The 21,392-nt window shown below is 43.1% G+C and overlaps 1 protein-coding gene across 1 annotated transcript in view; it reads right to left on the minus strand.

The window, feature by feature from the left end:
* Positions 1 to 409: 409 nt before the first annotated feature.
* SCYL3 (SCY1 like pseudokinase 3) overlaps positions 410 to 21,392 on the minus strand; it is a 121,177-nt gene continuing 100,194 nt past the window's right edge. The window contains exon 12 of the mRNA XM_088460531.1: positions 410 to 2,056. Within this exon, the coding sequence (XP_088316657.1) occupies positions 1,991 to 2,056 (66 nt within the window). The 3' untranslated portion in view covers positions 410 to 1,990. The remainder of the gene's footprint in view (positions 2,057 to 21,392) is intronic.

A 21,392-nucleotide genomic window follows, 5' to 3' on the forward strand; every position in this document is an offset into this window, starting at 1 on the left:
ATTAAAAAAAAAAAAAAACTACCACTACAGGTGTTTTTTTTTTTCACTTAATAGTATCGCGGTTTTAAATACACCGGACAAAAGCCACAGTTTAGTAAATATTCCCCTAGATGTCAAGATTTGCCCAATGTGATCTACATGTTGTTTTTTTTTTTTTAACAGAACGGTCTCCCAAATGGCTTTCAACTGTTTCATTTTACAATTTCAATATGTTTTAAGCAATCGCTTATTCCCAACAGTATGTTGTGTCGCCATCAAATAAATAATTTTAAAATCACTTGACGTGTGCTCTATCTGGATACTCACTACATGCAAAAAAAAACATAATTCAAAATAATTTTATCTGTGTGTAATCATTACAAATGTTTCAGATAGAATGAAGCTGAAATGTAATTTTTTTGTTACAATTTTATTGATTTGCGTGTTATTAGCCAAAGCCTGGGAATAAGGTGCTAGCACATCAAATCAGTTTGGTTGTCCATTGTAGGAGCTATGATGTCAGGAGAACAGACAAGAATATGCTGACATCTTTCTTAAATCATTCTACATCTACTTGTAACAAGCAGTTATATGGATGAGGTATTTTATGAACCATTTTAGTTACCATATTTTATAACTAGTGGAGACCATCAGGAATTAAACTCAAATATATATCACTAACTCAAACTCAAATAACTATATCACTAACCGATCAAACACAAAATGTAGTGTCTATTATGATCTGGCACTTCCTTGCTCTCCTCACCCCGTCTGGAGCATGTAGTTGCTGCACCACCTACAGTTTCAGACCCAGTCATTTGCAGGCATCTTATAGGTATACGGTATGTTCTTATAATTTGGCATACACAAAATTCAATTCAAATTCTCCAACTAATACTTTGGTCATTATCAGCACCAACCAAATCAGGACCACAAATTCCAAATAACACTATAGAGGCAACTGTTACATGCGGACTAGAAAAGAATATCCTGCCAAAATACAAGATATGGCTTCTGTAAGTGAATATATTGTAGCAGTAGAACCCCTAGAAATGTTCTAAAAACCCAGTGAGTAATGCATGGACTCGGAGGGCCGCCATGAAAATGGACTTGCCCAGAAGTCTACACTCTTGACTAGTAGATGCTTATTTGCATACTGATAAATTAGCATTTAGTATTTAATTTAGTCCTCAAAACTGATCATAATCTTGATATGTGTCATTATTACATTAAGGGGTGGGGGGAAAAAAAAGGAGTTCCTGTATCACAGATGGACAATTTTCATTTAATAAACCAAATGTGTGTATCTGTAATAAATGTTATCTTGGCACTTTAAATACACAAAAGACGACATTTCTCTTCAATTACCACAAATGTGTGTACATTTTTTCTTTAATTGTTTTCTGAAGCATTTAAACAGATACAATGGATATTGCAGGTGACAGATCATTTTTGGTTGCCTCACATCCTGTTATGGTGAAATATTGCTCCAACAAGAGATCACCTGAAAATGATCAGTTTGGGAGTAGAAGCAGATCAAATATAAATATGTAAGGTTCATGTCTAACTAGATTTCTGCTTAAGCAAGGAGACGCACTGCCATTTTGGCTTATCTACTTAAACTCTGAATCCTTATGATGTTCTCAGCAGGTTTTGGTGATAACACCTTTTGTGTTCCAAAACAATAAACCATTTACCCAATTTCTTTTGAGAGAGAGAAAAAAAATGTAAAAACCAGTATGTAGATATCCTTTGTATAATGAGCAGCACAAGACATTCACCAGGTGAGGAATATCTTTCAATAAAATCATATTCCCTAGCTTAAAACATATTAGTCTTCTAGAAAGTGTAAGCCGAGTAACCAGTTCTATAGTGAGAAAAGAAAATGAACCAGCAAAACATTTCCGTAGAATCAGTGTGGCTACTAAGCATGCTGAATTCTGTTCAGTCAGCAAAGCCACTGGCATCTTTAGTATAAATAACATGGACTGATGGCCCTTAGACAAAATCATCACCATGTACTGGCATCTTCTTCCCAACTGAAATCGTTCTCCTCACCCCAGCCTTCTTCTGTGGTCTGCAGAAAACATAAAAATAAAGTTCATTTTCCAAAGATAAACAAATGAGATAACTCGACTCCAGGGCTGTAACTACTCTCATGGGAAGCCCAAACCATTATTACTGTATGTGGCCTGGCGGTAAGAGGCGTGGCGGAATGCCTAATGATAAATGTGAATTGGTTACTGAGGCCTCACACTGCTCTTCCGTGCATTCACAGGAACCAGCACAAGCATAGCAAGGCTCATTTTGTGCTTTCACAGTGCTGGAATGGAAAGCACAGATGAGAACCAATTGCTCGTGCTCAGAAAAACAGAGCTAGGGCCACCTCAGAGGACAGAAGAAATGCACTGCTACACCCTTATGAACACATTAAAGAACTTTTGCTATGGGCCTGGTGACTGCTAGTTATATATACATGTGAATGGCATGTACATCAGTTACAGACAAACTTAATAAAATAGAAAAAAAAAAAAAGTAGAAAAAGAGGAATCAAAATCACATGCAAATTGTGTTGTCCAATCTTATCGGGTCAGTTCAGAGAAGAGTCCAGAGCCCCACAAGACAGAGCTCCCTCTGACTTTCCACCCAGCATTTCATTCCTGCATTATTTGCTTACTGTATTTGTATACTTCCTTTTATTCCTAATGCCACTATTACTTCTAGCTTTTCTTTAGCCCTCTTGTAAAAGTTTTTTTTTCTGCAATGAGCGTTTATTAATGCAATCAGCAAATGACAACAATACAACACTAGAGTAATGAAAACTGGAAGAAAGAATCAGACCCTCTAAGAGTCTCAAAAACAAACAAATCAAGCGGTGGTATTGATCAGTAGGCATAAGAAACATATATTACCAATAAGACAAAAGTAAATGGGGGTAGAGGGAACAGAAAGGAGCACAAGGAAAGGGGTGTCAGGATGGAGTAAGGGAGGGGAGAAAAGTGGAGGGGTTGGCTGTTGAAAAATTGGAAATTAGTAAATGCCTCTATAACAAGGAGATGAAATTAGCAGTTTGGCAATATGGGTGAATGTCAGGAGGAACCCAGTTAAAGAAACAGAGTGGGGGTTATAAAGAAAGTGCGGGGCCATAGGGGTCATCCTTGTAGGGGGAAGAATTGTCACTAAGCGCTGGCAATAAGATTTATAATTTCCCTATTCTGTAAACCTCAACCAGTCGTACCAACAGAACGACTCAAACAAGAGGGCACCAGGTGGAAGTGCCCTATACTGAGGCAAAGTTATTATTCATCTTTTATCTCCGTATACTCAATTACACAGCTATATCGCAATTACACAGATTCCAATGGCTCAAAAGGTGCCTTTTGCAGTGCCAGCAAAACTAAATTCAAGTCCCAATGAGGAAACGGCGAAATAACCCAAGAAGGTTGTACCTCAGGAATGGTGGCCAATTTTCTTTGAAACATGATCACAATCAAAGACCCTTAACCAACCCATCTTGCAGAAGAGACAAGACGAGACACTCAAAACCTTTCAGGTTTAAACTTGTGTTGTTCACACCAAGAAATATATATCTTCCATGTCCGATGATAAATCTGGTAAGTGACTGGATTGTGGTTTTCACAACAGATTCTGAAAACCCTTTGGTCCTCAAGATATTGGATTCAAGAACCATGCCGTCAAAACTAAGGGAGGCAAATTGGGGTGACAGCATGGAGCCTGAAGTAACAAAGCTGGATGCAGGGGCAGATGATACGGAACGTATGCCAGCATGTTCTGAAGAATTGCTTACTAATGACGGCGCGTCCAGTCTGGAGCCACCAGAATGACTGGCCATGCCACTGATCGAATCCTCTGAAGTACCCTTGGTAACATTACCAGAGGAGGAAAGATGTATCCCAACCGTAACACCCAAGCAGCTGTCATGGCATCCCCCAGAGATGCCGGAGGATCTCAGGAGAGATCCGTACCTTGGAAGTTTCCTAATGAGATGGGAAGCCATTAGATCTATATCAGGAGACCCCAACATGGAAACTATTTTCGCAAACACCTCCTGGTGTAATTCCCATTCCCATGGATGCACACTGTGGCGACTTAAGAAGTCCGCCTCCCAGTTGTCCACCCCTGGAACGTAAACTGCCGAAATAGCTGGAATACAACTTTCTGCCCAATGAAGGATGTCAGAAACCTCCCTCATTGTTCGCCAGCTGCGTGTGCCACCATGTTTGTTTATATAAGCAACTGCCGTGGCATTGTCTGATTGGATTCGCACTGGTAGACTCCTTAGATGCGATTGAGCCTGAATCAACGCATACCGAATTGCCCTTAATTCCTGTATGTTGATGGAAAGAGAAGCTTCCTGAACGGACCAAAGACCCTGTAGGTGCATGTCTAGAACCACCCCCCCAGGATGTTAGGCTGGCATCTGTGGTGACACTGATCAAATTTATTATTGACAACTGGCAACCCCTGTTCAGATTTACATCCTGCAGCCACCATAGGAGTGACTGACGGGGTCTGCAGAGATAATCTGAACATGTCTGTTTAATCAAAGGTCTGATGTTACTCATCGATGAAGCAATTGATTTCGCAGTGGACGGGCATGGAATCTGGTGAAAGGAATGGCTTCGAATGAAGCCAACATTTTTCCCAGTAACTACATAGATATGAGGCATCTGTAAAATGATCCTTATTCTAGATTGAAGATCCTAAATCTTTGGCTGCGGAAGAAACACTCTGACACTGGATGTTGAAGAGAAGACCCAAAAATACCATCCTCCGAGATGGATTTAAATTCGATTTGGGAAATTGATGATCCAGCCGAATGTCTGGAGCATGCTTCTGGTAATCGGAATATGTTGTTGCAATAGGGCTACTGAAAGTGCCCTTAGCAACAAATCATCCAGATAAGCCAACACATTGAGACCCCCCCCCCCATACACTCCTGAATAGTAAGATCATGAGCACCATAACAAGACTCTAGGAGCAGTGGACAAACTGAATGACAAAGCCTGGAACTGAAAATGCCTGTGCCCCACTGCACACCAAAGAAGATGTTGATGACCCATCCATATAGGAATATGGAGGTAGGCATGGTTGATATCTATGGAGGCCAGAAATTATCCTTCCTCCATGTAACCAATGACTGACCTTATGAACTCCATTTTGAATCTTTCCAAGTGCAGATAAACATTTAACCCCTTGAATTTGATAATGGGACGAAACGACCCGTCTGGATTGTCTACCAAGAAAAGACTGCATTAAAACCCCAGGCCTTGCTGGAGTACCGGACCAATTACTCTAGAATCAGAAATCGCAGGAATTGCCGTCTGAGAGCAGTCTTTCTGCAACCATCCACAGGGAAAGTGGAAAATCTTTCTGAAACAGAACCCGCTAAATCTAAAATGTAACCCCCCTGGTTACCAGTCCACTTATCCAGAAATCCAGGTTGGATTGAATCCAAGTTTCCCGGACTCTGAATAAGCGGGCTCCTACCAGAGGTCAGATTCCAGTCCCGAGACAGTCATGTGGATTGACCTGCTGACTTAGCAGCAGGGCAATGGGTGCCGTGGACACCATACCTCTAATGGGAACCCTAAGCATACCCCGGAAGGCCTGAAAGCTTCCCCTGCCTTGGGTCTGAAAGTAATAAAACCTAGGAGTCATCCTCCCAGTTTGAGGTATCTTCCCAGTCATAATGCAGTTCCCCTTCTTCCTGGGAAGCTGCAGCTGAAGGCTCATCTCCAGGAAAAACCACTGAGAACTGACCTGAATGTCTCTTAGAGGCTGTGGCCCCTGCTGACTTAGCATTTTATTTAGGGACGTTGCCGTCTCAGTGGAGACGTCATCCCATATCCTGAGCCCAACTGGGCTCTACCGAGGAATAAGACAAACTAGGAATTTGGGTGAACAACGATTTAAGTATGTGTAGTTAAACTACAGTACCCAGCGCTCCAAATAAATACCAAAAATAATCCACCTGCTAGCTAGTAGCAATCTTTGATCTAGTTAAGACCAAAAAATTTTTATCAACCTGAAAGCAACAAACTATGTAGCTACTGCGCAAGGTGGAGAGTGATACTAAATGTCTATACAAATAAATAGATTGTATTTTTGCTCTCTATTAAAATGAATAGGAGACTGGGTAAATAAAAATCTCTATTTAATATCCAATGAATACACATATTATCAAAAATGATCACAATCCAATAAGTAACTGTTTCTCTAGATAACAATATATATTGATATGCCAATAACTGTTTGAGTGGCAAATCTAATGGAAATAAGTGTCAACTAGATAGGAATCACAATTCGTAAACAAATATATAATAAAAAGATAATAGTAAAAGGGTGCTGGCATCCCAGCTCCAATGTATAAAATATAAGAAATGGATTGGTCTCTATGTAACCAATGGTGAATACTCTAAGCGTGGCCACGCTATTAATATACATACGGTCCCATGGAGATGCTCAAAGTCACAGCAAGTGATATCCAAATGGGTATGATGTAGATCTCACGGGATGCGGTGGTGGCCGCTGGTTGTACAAACCGGGAGCACTGAATGAAACGCTCTCCTAAACCTCCAGCAAATGCTGCGAACATAAACGGCAAGTACCACTGTGTATATGACGTGGAGGGCTTGCTGGGCAATAAGTCCTCCAGTAACTTCTGGCCCAAGCACGTCTGTAGTGTGGCGGCTCCAGCCGCTGGATGAATTAAAAGCAAGATGAGTGCTGTGGATCCAGCTGATCGGCTGATTTTGAGTGACAGAATGAGGCGTATGTGGGTGGTAACAGGGGAAGGTGCTTGAAAACGGGGAGTGGAGATCAGAACGCAGGCGTGCTTAAAGGTAAAAACGGGCGTTTTATGGGTGTGCATAATTAATACAGCAGCGTCATTGACCACGTCACTTGGTTTTTTTTAACTCAGAACTGCTCGCAAAATAGCGGTAGAAAAAACCAACCACAAGAATAGCGAGCAGTTCATATCCTGTTCGATGTACTCGATTAATCTAATAAATAGCGGACATGACGTATGGTGTGAGCGGCCAGGGGGCGTTTTTAACAAATAAACGAGCGTATGTTTTGCTCGCTCGTTCAGACTTAGAGGTGTGAACAGACTGCAATGTGCGAACGGATAATTTGAATAGCCACACCTTGTTTTTGAACGAACGAACGCAAATAGCGAACGGCTCTGAATGAGGGCCATAGTTAGTTGCTTTCAAACTAAGAATTTGAGCACAGGGCACCATATAATTTGCCTGGAGAGTGACGTAATTCACATATGGCCTCAGCCATAGACCTGGTCCAATCAGACATCACCGATTGCTCTGCCAAATTTCCCGGTAATGAATCTCCCTGTGAAGAACCAGCAGTGACCCTGGTTCCGTACAACCTTTTGGTAGCTTATCATCACATTTTGTACAAGTATAAAAAGTGACTAATCCCCGTTTATGAAACCCTTGTCTGGCTTCTCCATATTGAGAGAGAAAGACAATTCTAACAAATACAAATAGCTACCTAAATTCCTCTGGAAAACGTGTAAAACTGTTTTCATAGAAAAGAACCAAAGAAAGGTTTTGTTTTTGCTTTTTAACCAGAACAACAATACCTGCTATCTATTTAAATGTAAAATAACCGGACTTGAAGTCAAACAAAGAATCTTCAGTACAAAATAATGTGTGTTATTGCCTAAATTCCTAAGAAATAGTGCAGTAAAAAAGCTTATATACACATAACAATGTTATAAGACCAACATATAATCACCAGGTTAATACCCAAAGTAATAATCCTAGTTTACTGCTTATCTGATAAAAGACAGCCATCCCCCTGTAGTTTTTGCAGTCAGTCCCAGCCTAGCAGAACTCCAGCAACACTCAAACACCCCGAAAAATAGTGTTTGGGGCGTGTCTATGAAGCCCCAAGAGCCTGCTGTCACTCAAAAAGCATGACGGAGTGGCCCGGGGGAGTCATCGGCGTCCTGCTTCATTCAGGACGCCTGGCATCATCATAGGGGTTTCCTAGCCACCGGTGTCTCCCTCTTGCCTGTACAGCGGCTCACAGAGAGGACAGCATCAACGGAGCGCCTACACGTGTAGTGTTGCCGTGTCATGGGAGAGCCAAAAGTTGTCAGCATGCTGTGTACAGCTGCAGCCACGTGAGTAGTAACATGCCCTGCTGCTCTGCTAACACAGCGTGACGGGAAGCAGTAAATACAGCAAACAAGGTTTTACATGTAAAATGTATCCAGGTTATCTTCTTGCCAGCGGCTCCCTCAGATGTGTGTCTGGTATGGAGAGAGTCCCAGGGACTATGAAGTTTGGAGACTCTCCCAGAGGCAGTCTTTAGAGTGGGATACAGTGTTCACAAAAACCTCTATTCTATCTAACTCCTATTCTGCTAGTGCTTGTTGCCGGTTACCAGGAACTAAGCACTCAAACCAATACAGAAAAATAAAGAAATTGAACCTAACTAAAAAGCTGGGACCTAGCTAGTGCCTTACTCCAAGGCACTAAAAACAAGACTGAGGTTCTAGTGGAAGTGGAGGGGTTATATAGGGGGCAGGAGCCAATCTTAAATAGTTAGTGCCCAACTCTACAGCTCACTATACATAAACCAGAGTTAATGGCATCCCCCAGATGGATGAAAAAGAAAACCTTTTGAAAAGATGCTGCTTTGATGAGGTGGTCATGAAATTAACAAGACTCCATTCATTCGAGTTTTTCATGCACTGATGCGTCTGTAGTTCAAAAGTTGGAAAGCAGGTGTGCTAAACTTTAAACACAACATTTCATATACAAAACTGCTGTTACTGCTACTTGTTGATTTCTTTTTATACACCTAGCTTTAATACGCAATGCGGCATGAGATGCTTGGTGCAAGTGAGCAGAGTCTTTTTTGCCCATAAAAGTCGCACTTGGATGCACCACAAGACTGCACCGATTCATTTGCTATGCGACACTTGTATATCTGTGTGCGACAGAATCTGTATACGAAGCACAAAAAAAAGCTGTATAGGAAGCGTGGAAACATGCTGCATTGTAGCACTTCGTATACAGATTCTTACTCAATCGCACACTGATGTACAAGTGTCACATATCAAATTAATCACTGCAGTCTTGTTACCTCAGTCGCATCACATTGCAACTAAGACCCATTTTCGGGAGAAAAAGTCGCTCAGCACTAGCAGAGCTGCACGGGACCTGGCGCGCCAAGAGGGGCTGTTTGACGTAACTGCAGTAATAGTGTATGAGGACACATCTGTACAAGGCTTATCCCATCACGAAGCAGTAGGAAGCACAGCAAAGCTAGGTGGGAATATAGCACACCTGCTGCTATTATTAGTGTATACAACATATGTGGAGTGCACTGGCATCTTAATCAACACTGAACCATGCTTAAAGCTACAAGTAATATTTTAAAATAGTTTTAATGTAGTCTATTGGTGCGCTAACATTAAATGAATACCATACAGAATTTTAGAGCATATACTGGGGAGGACCCAGCACTCATTGTGCATGTCGTACCAATGACCAAGTTAGATGGTCCACAAAATGAAAACTGGGTTGGAAACTTGCAGCTTGGCCCCACAAGGTGGTATTTTACTAAATAATCTCGGTCACCTACTACACCTGAAAGACAGCAGGATTAGTAAGTGCCTTAGAAATTGGTACAGGTTGAGTCTCCCATATCCAAATATTTAAAAATACGGATAATGAAACCTTTGATTTTTGATGGTTCAATGTACACAAAATTTGTCTAAGGCACAAATTATTAAAATATATTAAATTACCTTCAGGCTGTGTGTATAAGGTGTATATGAAACAAATGAATTTCATGTATGTACACAAACTTTGGGCCTCATTCAGACCCACTCGCAAGCGGCTGTCCGCTCACAAGTGGGTCGATGGTGTGCACTGCGCATGTGCACGACGGAGGGAGGTCCGTCGTGCGCATGCGCCAGACGCGACGAGCGAAGGACTTTCCTTCGCTCGTTGTGTCTGATCAAAGGGGGCGTGCTGTCGATGTTGATTGACAGCACGCCCCCTTTGGTGGGCGTGCCTGCCAGACGGAGGCGTTCCCAAGGGAACGCCTACCGTCAGAAGCCGGCCCCACTGACATCACTAGTGATGTCAGTGGGAGTGATTTTGGCTCTGATAGAGTCAAAATCACTCCAGGGCTTGTGGTCGAAAAACCCGACCACAGGCTTCTGGTCGCACTGGCGATGGTCAAGACCATCGCGACCATCATCCTGCACGCTCGTATGTGCTGTGGGTGGTGACCCACAGCTATACGAGCGTCCAGGAGGACGCTCCATTTTTATGGAGGACGGCCCTCATTCAGAGCGAGCGCTCTGCTCAGAGCGTCCGGCTCTGAATGAGGGCCTATGTTTGAAAACACAAAATTATTGAAAATATTGTATACAATTACCTGCAGGCTGTGTGTATAAGGTGCATAACACAAATGCCTTCTGTGTGTATATTTGGGTCCCATTCCCAAGATATTTCATTAGGTTATGCAAATATTCCAAAATACGGAATATTCAGTTATCCAAAATACCCCTGGACCCAAGCATTTTGGATATGGGAGACTCAACCTGTATATGAAGGATTGCCGTGGGGTTTTGGAAAACTGGGACACATTCTCTCTCAAAAGCTCTACAGAAGGGATAGGCTGCACTTCATGGGGAGGGTGCGTGCAGCTTTGCTGGGGGAGATGATGGCCAGACAGCTGTAGATTTAAACTAGGTACTTGGCTGCTATTTACCTTCCCTGTCTTATGTCCAAGCTGGTCTGGAAAATATAAACAACATACAAGGAAGAGATAGATTGGTCTGCTATGGAGTTCTTCAAAGAAAATAAATGATCAGGTGAGAACATCATTTACTCATTTATTTTTCAGATTTCATGGCTGCCAAGACTGTTGGGATGTGCCAAAGCAGTTACGTATGGGGGAAGGGGCAGCATATGAATCAAGCACATGACTTGCCTATGTATGGTACATTTGTTGATTTATGACCTGAAGGATATTTTATCTAAATTGCATATTTTCTGATTTCTAGACATCAAGGTGATTATATCTTATAACAAGACGACCAATCTGCTGTTTTGCATAATTAATATAAAATTGTATTTATAGGGTGCCACAAGTGTTCCGCAGTGCCATACAGAGAGCAACAATAAGATATTACAAGGTAGAACAGTACAATACAGCAAAATAGTAACAACACTTCAACTCACAACACAGCTATTGGAATAAGACTATGCAGCGTAATGTAACCTGTACCCATTAGCGTGGGTACAGGTTTGGCGTCACAGATAGAGGTACAAAAACAACAAAGTGGTGGTGTCCAGGGGCAGAGAGCTCAAGGAGGAGATGTGGAGGGTAGCTGGTGTGCTATGTAGGTAATGAGAACAGGAGGAAAGAGGGTCCTACTCAAAGGAGCTTACAATCTGAAGGTTTTCATAAGTCTTCTGTTGATGCCTATGCTCTGTGAGCCCAATATGTTGTGACAGCCCTGAATGTGAGGGTATTTTTTGCAAGAGCCTGACCTTTCTGTGGATCATCAGGAAGAAGCAAACAGTCCTCTATCTTTCCAATCTGCTTACTTTTCGAGAGCGGTTTAGAAATGTCTATTAAAAAAATCCAGAGTGTGCAGGCTCTTCTCTTGTACATACTTGGTTGAGTATATATAAAGTGGATAGGACAATTTCCCGAGTCACATGACATTTAGAAATCACTTTTGGCAAAAATTGAGTGTTTGTTCTTTGCACCACTCTGAATAGATATTAAGAAAGTATTATTTATGCCATAGGGCAGTGATTCCCAACCTCAATCCTCAAGGCACACTAACGGTCCTGGTTTTAGTGATATCCATGATTGTGCACAGATGGTTTAATCAAAATAACTGAGGTCCTAATTAAGTCACTTGTGCTCAAGTATGGCTATCCCTAAAATCTGGACTGTTAGTGTGCCTTGAGGATCGTGGTTGGGAACCCTTGCCATAGGGCCTGCAGCTCTCCTATTGTTATGTTATTGCAACCAGAAAAAAAATTACCTTCAGTGTAAGCATCTTTAAATATGCTAGTTGCAAGGGCTCAAAATGTTCTTCTGTATCTTTAGTATCAAGTTTAGATTCCATGGTGCTACAAATGACTTAAGACATGGATGAATTCTTAGTAGCCTAAAAAAACCTCTACTAAGTTAACAGGGAATAATTTCAAGAAGCACACTTAAATCTGATTCTTGTACTTTCAGTGTGCTACGTACTAGAACTGTATGCAGACAATCTTACAGTCTTGCAGAAAATCTAGAATTTGAGAAACGTTTGCATAGAACTGGTACCGGTCACACCAACATGTGAATGTCTTCCATAGATTATAACAAGCTTGGAAGGATTATTATTATTATTTTTTTTTTTCATATCTGGACAAGTAGGTAGAGGTCAAGGCTTTTCTTAAGCTTTGTTGTTGCGAGCCATGACCTTCGAGGGCAAAACGGCAGAATTGCTATAAACTTTTTTTTAGAATTCTCACGATCAGCGGAAATGGAAGATACATGTAACAAAGTTTGAACACTCTTGGAATTGTCAGTAAACCTATATTACCTTCCCCAAAGTCCTTGTAGTGAAATAAAAAGCTTTTCACCTTTGTGTTGTGACCGGACGCCATCAGGTCCAACTGAGGGACCAGTTGCTGAAAAACTTCCTGGTCCATCTCCCCAGTTGCCTGGTTTAATCCGGTTGCGACTAAGGATGTCCACTAAGCAGTTTTCTGCCTGCCACATGTAGGGCTGTTAAAAATATTAAAGTTATATTCTGCCCACATCAGAAAGTATGATATATATCCATCATCTGTCAGTTTTTTGTGCCTCCCTGCTTGTTCAAAAATGCCACCACTGTAAAGTTGTCTGAAATAGCTTCATAGGTTTCTTTGTTATCAAAAGAAAAAATAAGCTGGACTGCTGCTTAGGTTTGAATATGTGGTCAATCCTATGCACTGTGGCCCCGAGAACTCTCTTCCAATTCCAAATCTTGCCACCAAGTGCTAGTCTTCTGGGTCTGTTGTGATAATTGTATCACCTAATCCAAGATGATGGGATTGAGTACCCAAAGATTGAGCATTTCTTCCTGCAATTTCCACAGGTGCCAGACTGCACATGGTTGAATGACGATAGCTGAAGAAAACAACACCATGACTCTTAAGAATACCCTTACTAAAGACTTCTTGCGACAATTGTAGTGACTGAATTTTTTTAATGCTATCTAAGAAAGTAGATGCCACAACTGTTTTATAGTCTATATAAAATCCTAAAAATTTAAAATACTGGGACAGGACTGACTGACATTTTTATGTAATTTTTTTTTTTTTTTAACTAAATAACGAATGGATAACTGGTCACCTAAGAGGTGTGTCTTGAGTCACCTATTATGAGTACGTTGTCCAAATAGGGCAGAACTATGTCTTACTTCCTCAATGCTACCATCAAGACCACCAATACTTTTGTAAACATTCTTTACGCAGTAGAAAGGTCGGCAGGTACATATATAAAATGAGGTTTCAGAATATTGGGGCGGGGAGCATTCAGTACATGGAGATATGTATCTTGAAAATCCAGATTTCAGAAAATCTCCTTTCAACGCCGCTTTGGAGGAGCAAGGTTGTGGACTCAATTTTGAAATGCTGAATCTTTATAAAACTGTTCAGGCATCTATGATTTATACTGTTCTGTACTAAGAAGGGTCTTCCATATTAAGAGAGAAATCTTTTTATTGAGCCACCAATATCACCTGTTTGTCTAGTAGCATTTGAATGCTGGAGATTAATAGTTTATTTAGTTCTGGACCTCAAAAACAAATACATCTTTGCTTGGTGTCCCCATAAATTCTATTTTATAACTGGTTATAAGATCCTGCACCCACTGATACCGAACAACTGAAAGCCACCTGTCCGCAAACTTTTTGATTCTGCAACCTACAAGAAAGACACGATAACGTATGTTTAAATAATCATTGCTCATTTCTGGACTGCTTCCCTCCTTTCCTCGAATTGGACAAAAAGGATGTTGAGTTGTATTACCGTGGAATGTTCTCTTGTATTGTCTTCCAGGAAAATATTTTCCACTTCTGTAAACTGCTAACTGGAAGAGGAGAGAAAAACAGACTTCCAGCTAGACATAGTTGTCATAACTTATTCTTTGAACTTCTTCGGATCATTTCATTAATTTGTTTCCCAAAAGGAGATCCAACATTTAAAAGGAAGCTACTTTAAGCTATTCTAGGACTTTTGATCCACTGCCCTGAACATAACCATAATGTTCTTCGACAGCAGAGGATATAGAACAAATAAAAGAGGAAAGAAAAAGATGTCTTACATGGTGCACATAGAAGAAAACAAGTCCATAAAACTTTTATTCAATCACTTTAACACCTGTGATGTAAAATAAAGATGTAGAAAATGTGCTAGATAGACAATGTGATTTAAAAATGACTGTGGGCCTGATTCAGACCCGCTCACAAGTGCTGAGCGCTCGCAAGTGGGTTGATGTTGGCCCAGTGCGCATGTGCACGACAGGGGTCTCGTACCAAAGGGGGCGTGCTGTCGATGACGAGTGACAGCACACCCCCTTTGGTGGGCGTGCTGGGGGCATGGCTGCCCAGACGGAGGCGTTCCTATGGGAACGCCTACCATCTGGGGCCGGCCCCACTGACATCACAAGTGATGTCAGTGGGAGCGCCTCCGGCTCTGATAGAGCCGAAAGCACTCCAGGGCTTGGGGCAACGAGACCCTACCGCAAGGGTCTCGTTGCAAGCCCGATGGTCGCGATGGTCTTGACCATCGCGACCATCTTTTTGGCCGCTCGCTATAGCTGTGGGTGGTCACCCACAGCTATGCAAGCAGCCAGGAGGCCGCTCTAAAAAAAAAAAGAGAAGGCCGGCCCTGATTCAGAGCGAGCGCTCTGTCAGAGTGTCCGGCTCTGAATCAGGGCCTGTGTACGGAGTGTCCATGCAGTATTATATATATATACATTAGTGCACCCTGTTGTCCCGGAAGAACGCCAGTGACTTAGATCCCTCACGGCTATGTATGGTATACAGATGACTCGGATGTAATACATAAGTGTGTGCGTTTAGCACTATGAGTATGATGTACATTTTGTGCCAGTCTTGAGAAAGGTTCATATTTTGAACCGAAACATCGACAATACTGAATATATGGCCTATTGTGGACAACATTTTTCAATTTTGAAGATTAAATGATGACACTTTTCTGGATTCATTAGAGACTTTTATTGCTGTTATTGGTGAGTGCTCCTATCTAGGAGACTGGATCAAAAGTGGATATATATATATATATATATATATAAATATATATATATGCATGCTACACCTCTAAAGCTATAGGAGGTACAGAGTTGAAATTGGGCACGGACGGGTAGAACTGTCACTGGGTACTGCATGCCAAATTTCAGGGCACACATAAAAAATGAGGACATGGGAGTAATCTAAAGCTCCAACTGTCAGTTTTTTCTGACATTCTCAATTAGGACAACTTTTCTGCTATAGTCTATGGGGTTTTTTGGGAAGGCAAAACTCAGGGTAGGGGTGGAATTTAGACTTGGTGTTTGTTTTATTAGGTAGCTATTGTGCCAGGGTATGTGCTTTTGGGGTTCAGGTAAATTAGAAAGTTACAGCTTTTAAACTGTTACCTCAAGAATGCACCATTATAAAGATAGGACTTTTCAACTTGTTGCGCAGCCACAGTAGGTGCTTCCAGCAGAGGGCGTAAACAACGTTGGCTCAGACCAGTAAGTAAGGCAGCAGAAGTTGAGTGACAGGTCGTTCAGCCAGTCAGCCATCTGACTGTGTCTGCGAGAGGTATAGTCCAGTTACGGACCACGTAGCACACAGCACTGCAGAAGGTCTCCATCGGAGACGGGCAGTGCTGCTCCCACTATTTGCCATGCTGCTGGGGCACTGGGAGCAACATTCCCGGCCTCAGCGTCAGCGCACCATCTAGAGCTGCACAGGGAGCCGGCTAGCCCGGTCCCCCTGTTTACCAGCTATCCTGGCCAGCCCTACTGCCGTGCTGCACAGGGAGCCGGATTCTCCGGTCTCCCAGTGTGTGGCCTCTCCTTCGTGCTGGGGTATCGGGAGCTAGCGCTCCCAACCCCCCAGCGTGCAGCTATCGCAGTTCTCCCCTCGGTGCAGCGCACCGAGGGTTAACTGCCGGCCACACTGTGTTGTAGAGATGAGGCGCCGGGAGCTAAGCTCCCGGCCCCCAGTTAAACAGCGCCACGCAGGGAGCCGGCTAGCCTGGTCCCCCCTACATGTGGCACTTAGCCCTGCAGTCCAGGACACTTGTCCCACCTGCAGCGGCTTCTTGCTGCCCTGGGGCGCCGGGAGCGCGGCTCCCGTTCCCCAGCAGCCAGCACAAAGCCATGCCGTCTCTGGAGGTGGCCTGGGGGCTGTAGCGCAAGACAGTCCTCCGGCGCATACATGCTGGAGTGCCGGGAGGTGAGCTCCCAGCGGTCGGCATCCAGCCCAGCACTCCATACCCCATTCAAAAATGGCGCCTCAGCGCCATTTTTGAGATTCAAAGATGGCCGCCGCGAGCCAATCACGGCTCGTGACGTTATCGCCTCGGCTGGCTTAAATAGAGCCAGTGCGTGCTCCATCCATTCAGTCCGTCGGCCGGGGAGCTGGAGAGACCAGCTGAAGCAAGACGACGCCGGGAAGCCCTGGCTGGGCGGCGGCCACGCAAAAGAGCTTAATGGCCGCCGCGCTCCAGGTGAAGACGCTGTAGAAGCCCTGGATGGGCGACGGCCATGTAAAAGAGCTTAAAGACCGTCGCCCTCCAGGTGAAGGTGCGGCATAATAAAATACTTTAAAAAACTGTGTCTGTTTGTTTTATTTTAATATTTCTTTTGCAGGGGTACTATAGGTGCCAGTAGGCCCTTAATGCCCCTCCTGCTGGTACTTGTGGTTCTCTAAGTACCAGCATGCAGGAGAGGCTTTCTGGAACCTGTAGTACTACTGCAAAAGACAATATTTATATTTTCTTATGCACCACACTATACATAATCAACCCGGCACCCACCGCCCAGGGGTGCTGGGGATAGCCCCGGGCTATCAGCCTGGGCCTGGGGTGCCCTGAGGGGGGACCCCAACTCCCCAGGGATCCCCGGCCTGGGCTGACTAGCAGTCAGGGGTGATGCTGCGGCTGGGGGGCCCAGTGAAAGGGCTCCCCTGGCTGTGGCATCACGCCCCCACTAGACGGAGTCCGGTGCTGCTTCTGAGAAATACTGGGGGAGCTCTATGCAGTTTTTACCCCTGTATTTCCAGAACCAGGACCGGCTCAGAGCCCTGTGCTTGTTGCGCTACATACGGGGGACCACTACGTCATTTGTCCCCCGTATTTTGGCAACCAGGACAAGTTCTAAAAAGCCTGGTGCTGGTTCTGCTTAATGCAGGGGACCCAATGTCGTTTGTCCCCTGTATTTAGCACAACCAGTACTAGGGCTCCAAAGCCCGGGCTGGTTGTTTTCTGAGGGGGCTACGTTTTTTTTTTTTTTTTTCTGCTGCATTCGTCCATCTATGACTTATTGATTTGATTCTCTCAGGTGCATGCACACTACCAGTGAGCCACTGCTCTGCACCACTGCTGCTGCCACTACCCCACACGCCTGCATCCGTTTCGCATTCTGCACCTCCCAAACCAACCTCCTGTGTGCTGTCCCCTCTTCTACCTGCATTAGAGTACCACTTTGTTGCTCTTCTCCCTGCAGGTGGCCCGGTTTGCTCATCCAAACCCTGATAGTTAATACAATTTAAAAAAGCTATGAAATTCCATAGAAAAAAAAAACCTTACGGGGGGGCGTGGCCTGACTGCAAAATAGGAAGGACGTGGTTCATGAGGGCTCCAGCTATATAGCCCAGAAAAAGCTTAATTATAGCCACCAGACAGGGACATTGGCGACTTACCATTATAGTCACTGGCTCACTGTCCCTCAAGGACCCTCCCATAGGGTAGTTGGGGACCCCACTGGCCTAAAATCAGCTCCCAAAGACTTGAGGCCTGGTCTGCGCCAAAAGCCGCGGCCTCGATTTTGGCCATCACCCGCCGCCGCCTATAACATCGCCGCGGAAAACGGCTGAATACTTGAGGTACTCCCACAGTCCATAGAGCTTGTAAACGCTCACCCCTACTTACCGCATCCTCTCTGCTTGTCTGGTGGTGTCTGCCGGCGGGAGCGCTGTAGCGGCCCTCCCGCAGTCTCTACATCCACCTCCGATCACTGGGACTGCTGTGTACATTCACCCGGCATGATCCTTCTCAGGTGAAGGGATATCCGCACCCCCGCTGTCAACACTGCAATGGCTGTGACTGACTGTCACAAGTGAAGAAGATATACAGAAAGTATAGCCAGTCTGCTTATATAAAAATTATATTCCTCTTATTGATCAGCTTACTGCTTCCTCTGACACCCTATACTCCTATACCCAACTGTCTATAAGTGTATTGTGGGGAATATATATATGTTTTTCTTTTCTTACAATATATTGCCCATCATTGCAGTGAGTGTATATTGATATTATAACATTTCTGGGCTTGGAGCTCCCCCATGCGGTCACGTTTGTAACTCCACACTTTCCTATTTAGAAAAGTCACTTTCCTTTATTTTACAGCAGCTCTCTTTAATATTTTATATTGCCTAATATTACTATTCAATCTCCCACATATTTATGTGGGGATAAATGTTGGTTTATATGCGCTGACATGTGTGCGGCGATATGGCCATGATCCCCTGACTCACCCGTATACTATGGGGAGAGGTACGTGGTGATTACATCCTGGGAATGTATGTCCTGAGGCTATACATGTATTAATAATTTTGACCAACATATCTGCTGTGATTGCTCCTTTTCCTTTCTCTATGTGTGTGGTTTTCCCTTAGTTTTTCCCATCAGAGAAATAAAGATAAGAGAAACAAAGACAGTGCGGACACCTAGTGCTAAGAAGACCGTAGATACGTCATCACAACTCAACCTCTTTCGCTACCTCACTCCTGACGGTGGTGCTTTTGGAGAGAATGCACGTTCTGATTCTAACCCGTCTACATCGTCTGATAATACTGGACTTATGGCGTCACCAACTCATACTAGTTCAGGAGATATGGCAGACACCACTATGGCTGATGTCCTGGCGCACCTGCGCTCTCTTCCCACAAAACAGGACTTTCTAGACCTCGATAGGAAAATTGGGGCTACAGTCAAAGCGGAAATTGCTACCCTTCAAAAAGACATTTCTCACGTCACACACCGGGTATCTGACATAGAGACACACATGGAAGAAGTAAGTTGTTTCCAACAAAAAATCCGGGACGTTGTCTCTACGCATGCACAAGAGATGACAATGATGCAGCGAAGATTAGACGACCTCGATAACAGGGGTCGTCGCAACAATCTACGTATCCGGGGAATCCCAGAAGACGTTCAAGGTCCGGGTATCATTGATGCACTTACCAAAATGTTTAATAAACTTATAGATGCAGAGCCGGATAACACAATTCTCTTTGATCATGCTCACCGGGCCCTTCGTCCAAAGGGTCTCCAATCTGAGGCTCCCAGAGACATTATTTGTCGCCTCCACTACCATCATATTAAAGAAGAGATCCTCAGCAAAGCATGCAAACTAGATGGTATTGAATTCAACGGCAATAAAATTAAAATTTTCCCTGATCTCTTTTGGAACACTCTCCAACAGACACGCCTCCTTAAACCTCTCACTGACATTCTCAAACAGAAAGGTGTCCGTTTCCGTTGGGGATTTCCTATGAATATCCAAGTAATGCATGACGGTCGCCAACTCATCTTACAGACACCAGAGGACCTGGTTAAGTTCTGTAACGCACTCTCCATTCCTATACCACCTCTTAACGATTGGATCCAATTATTCTCACGTCTAGATCCGCCTGATCCACCTGCCGCAAGAGCTCCTTGGACATCAGTGGGGGGGCAGAGACGTAGTTCGACCTCTCCGCGAATTGAGCGGATGGCTTCTGGCACCTGATCAACTAAAATGTCTTGACGTGACTATTTGTATCTATTATGAGCTTGGACATAGATTTTGTCCGGAAGTGTATCCTTTTCATATAGTTGGTGGTTAGCTCGTTTACTGAGCATTTGCTGATCATAGATTTACATAATTGTTCTTGTCTTTAACAATTTTAAAGAGGAAAAAAATCTATTTTTTATGTCCCACACACACACGGCAGAAGTTTTTTTTTTTTTTTACAAATTTTTTCAAAGTTGTTTCATGAATATGCCTCATATTTATGATAATGATGTAAATGGTATTATTGTTCTTATTAACTAGATGATTTTTTGATATTGCCGTTTACTAGATATATGTAATTTCTTTAATCCCGGGGTGTGGTCGTAGCTGCCTAACCCCAGTTGGGTCGTTCCGCATTTTGTCCTTGGAGCATGGGTCGACTGTTGTCTTCTACCTGCTCCAACAGCGGTAATCTTTTCCTATGGATATATTTTTCTCTGTATATTCTATCAAAATTATTAGTTTTTTTTTTTTTACTACTTTATTTTATTTTTTTCGTTTTTATTTTCTCCCTTCCTAGTCGCTATGTCCTTACTGCCCTTGTACATCTTTATAAGATTCATATAATGCTTTTCTCTCTATACATAACTAACCTTTCACACCGATACTCCCATGGCCCCCCGTAAACCAGAAAATATAAAATTATGCTCCTTTAATGTGAAGGGCCTTAATATTCCTGAGAAACGTTCTACCTTGTTGAGAGAACTTAGTTTAGAAAAGGTAGCTGTGGCTTTTGTGCAAGAAACACATTTTAAACAATTAGTTGCCCCTAAACTTGGGAATTACTATTATCCTCATGTGTTTTGCAGTAATATAGTATAGTATAGATTATAGTCCCTAGGAGTGGCTATACTCTCTCGCCGGTTTGCCGTCTCAGACATATCTCATCACATTCTAGTGGAAGGTAGATGTCGGATATTGAAATGCAAGATATACAGTCAAATATATACTATTGTGAATATTTATTCCCCTAATCAAAAACAGAGGCAATTTTTTAATAAGGTCTTGAAACTTTTGGAGCCATTGAGGGAGGGATACGTAATATTAGGTGGGGATTTCAATTGGTCTTTAGACCCTATGTTAGATTGTTCTTCGGGATCATCCCGAGTCTCATTGCGAGACCACCGTAGAATACGTCAACTTTTTTCTGAGTATCAATTGATAGATTTATGGAGGACTCAACAGCCAACAGTTAAAGATTATATGTTCTATTCCAACCCACATTCTATATACTCACGTATTGACCACTTTCTTATAGATCATAGAAACCTTCAATATTTT

Source organism: Taudactylus pleione, unplaced genomic scaffold (genome assembly GCF_031769625.1).
Source record: "Taudactylus pleione unplaced genomic scaffold, aTauple2 ptg000048l, whole genome shotgun sequence".
Classification (NCBI taxonomy): domain Eukaryota; kingdom Metazoa; phylum Chordata; class Amphibia; order Anura; family Myobatrachidae; genus Taudactylus; species Taudactylus pleione.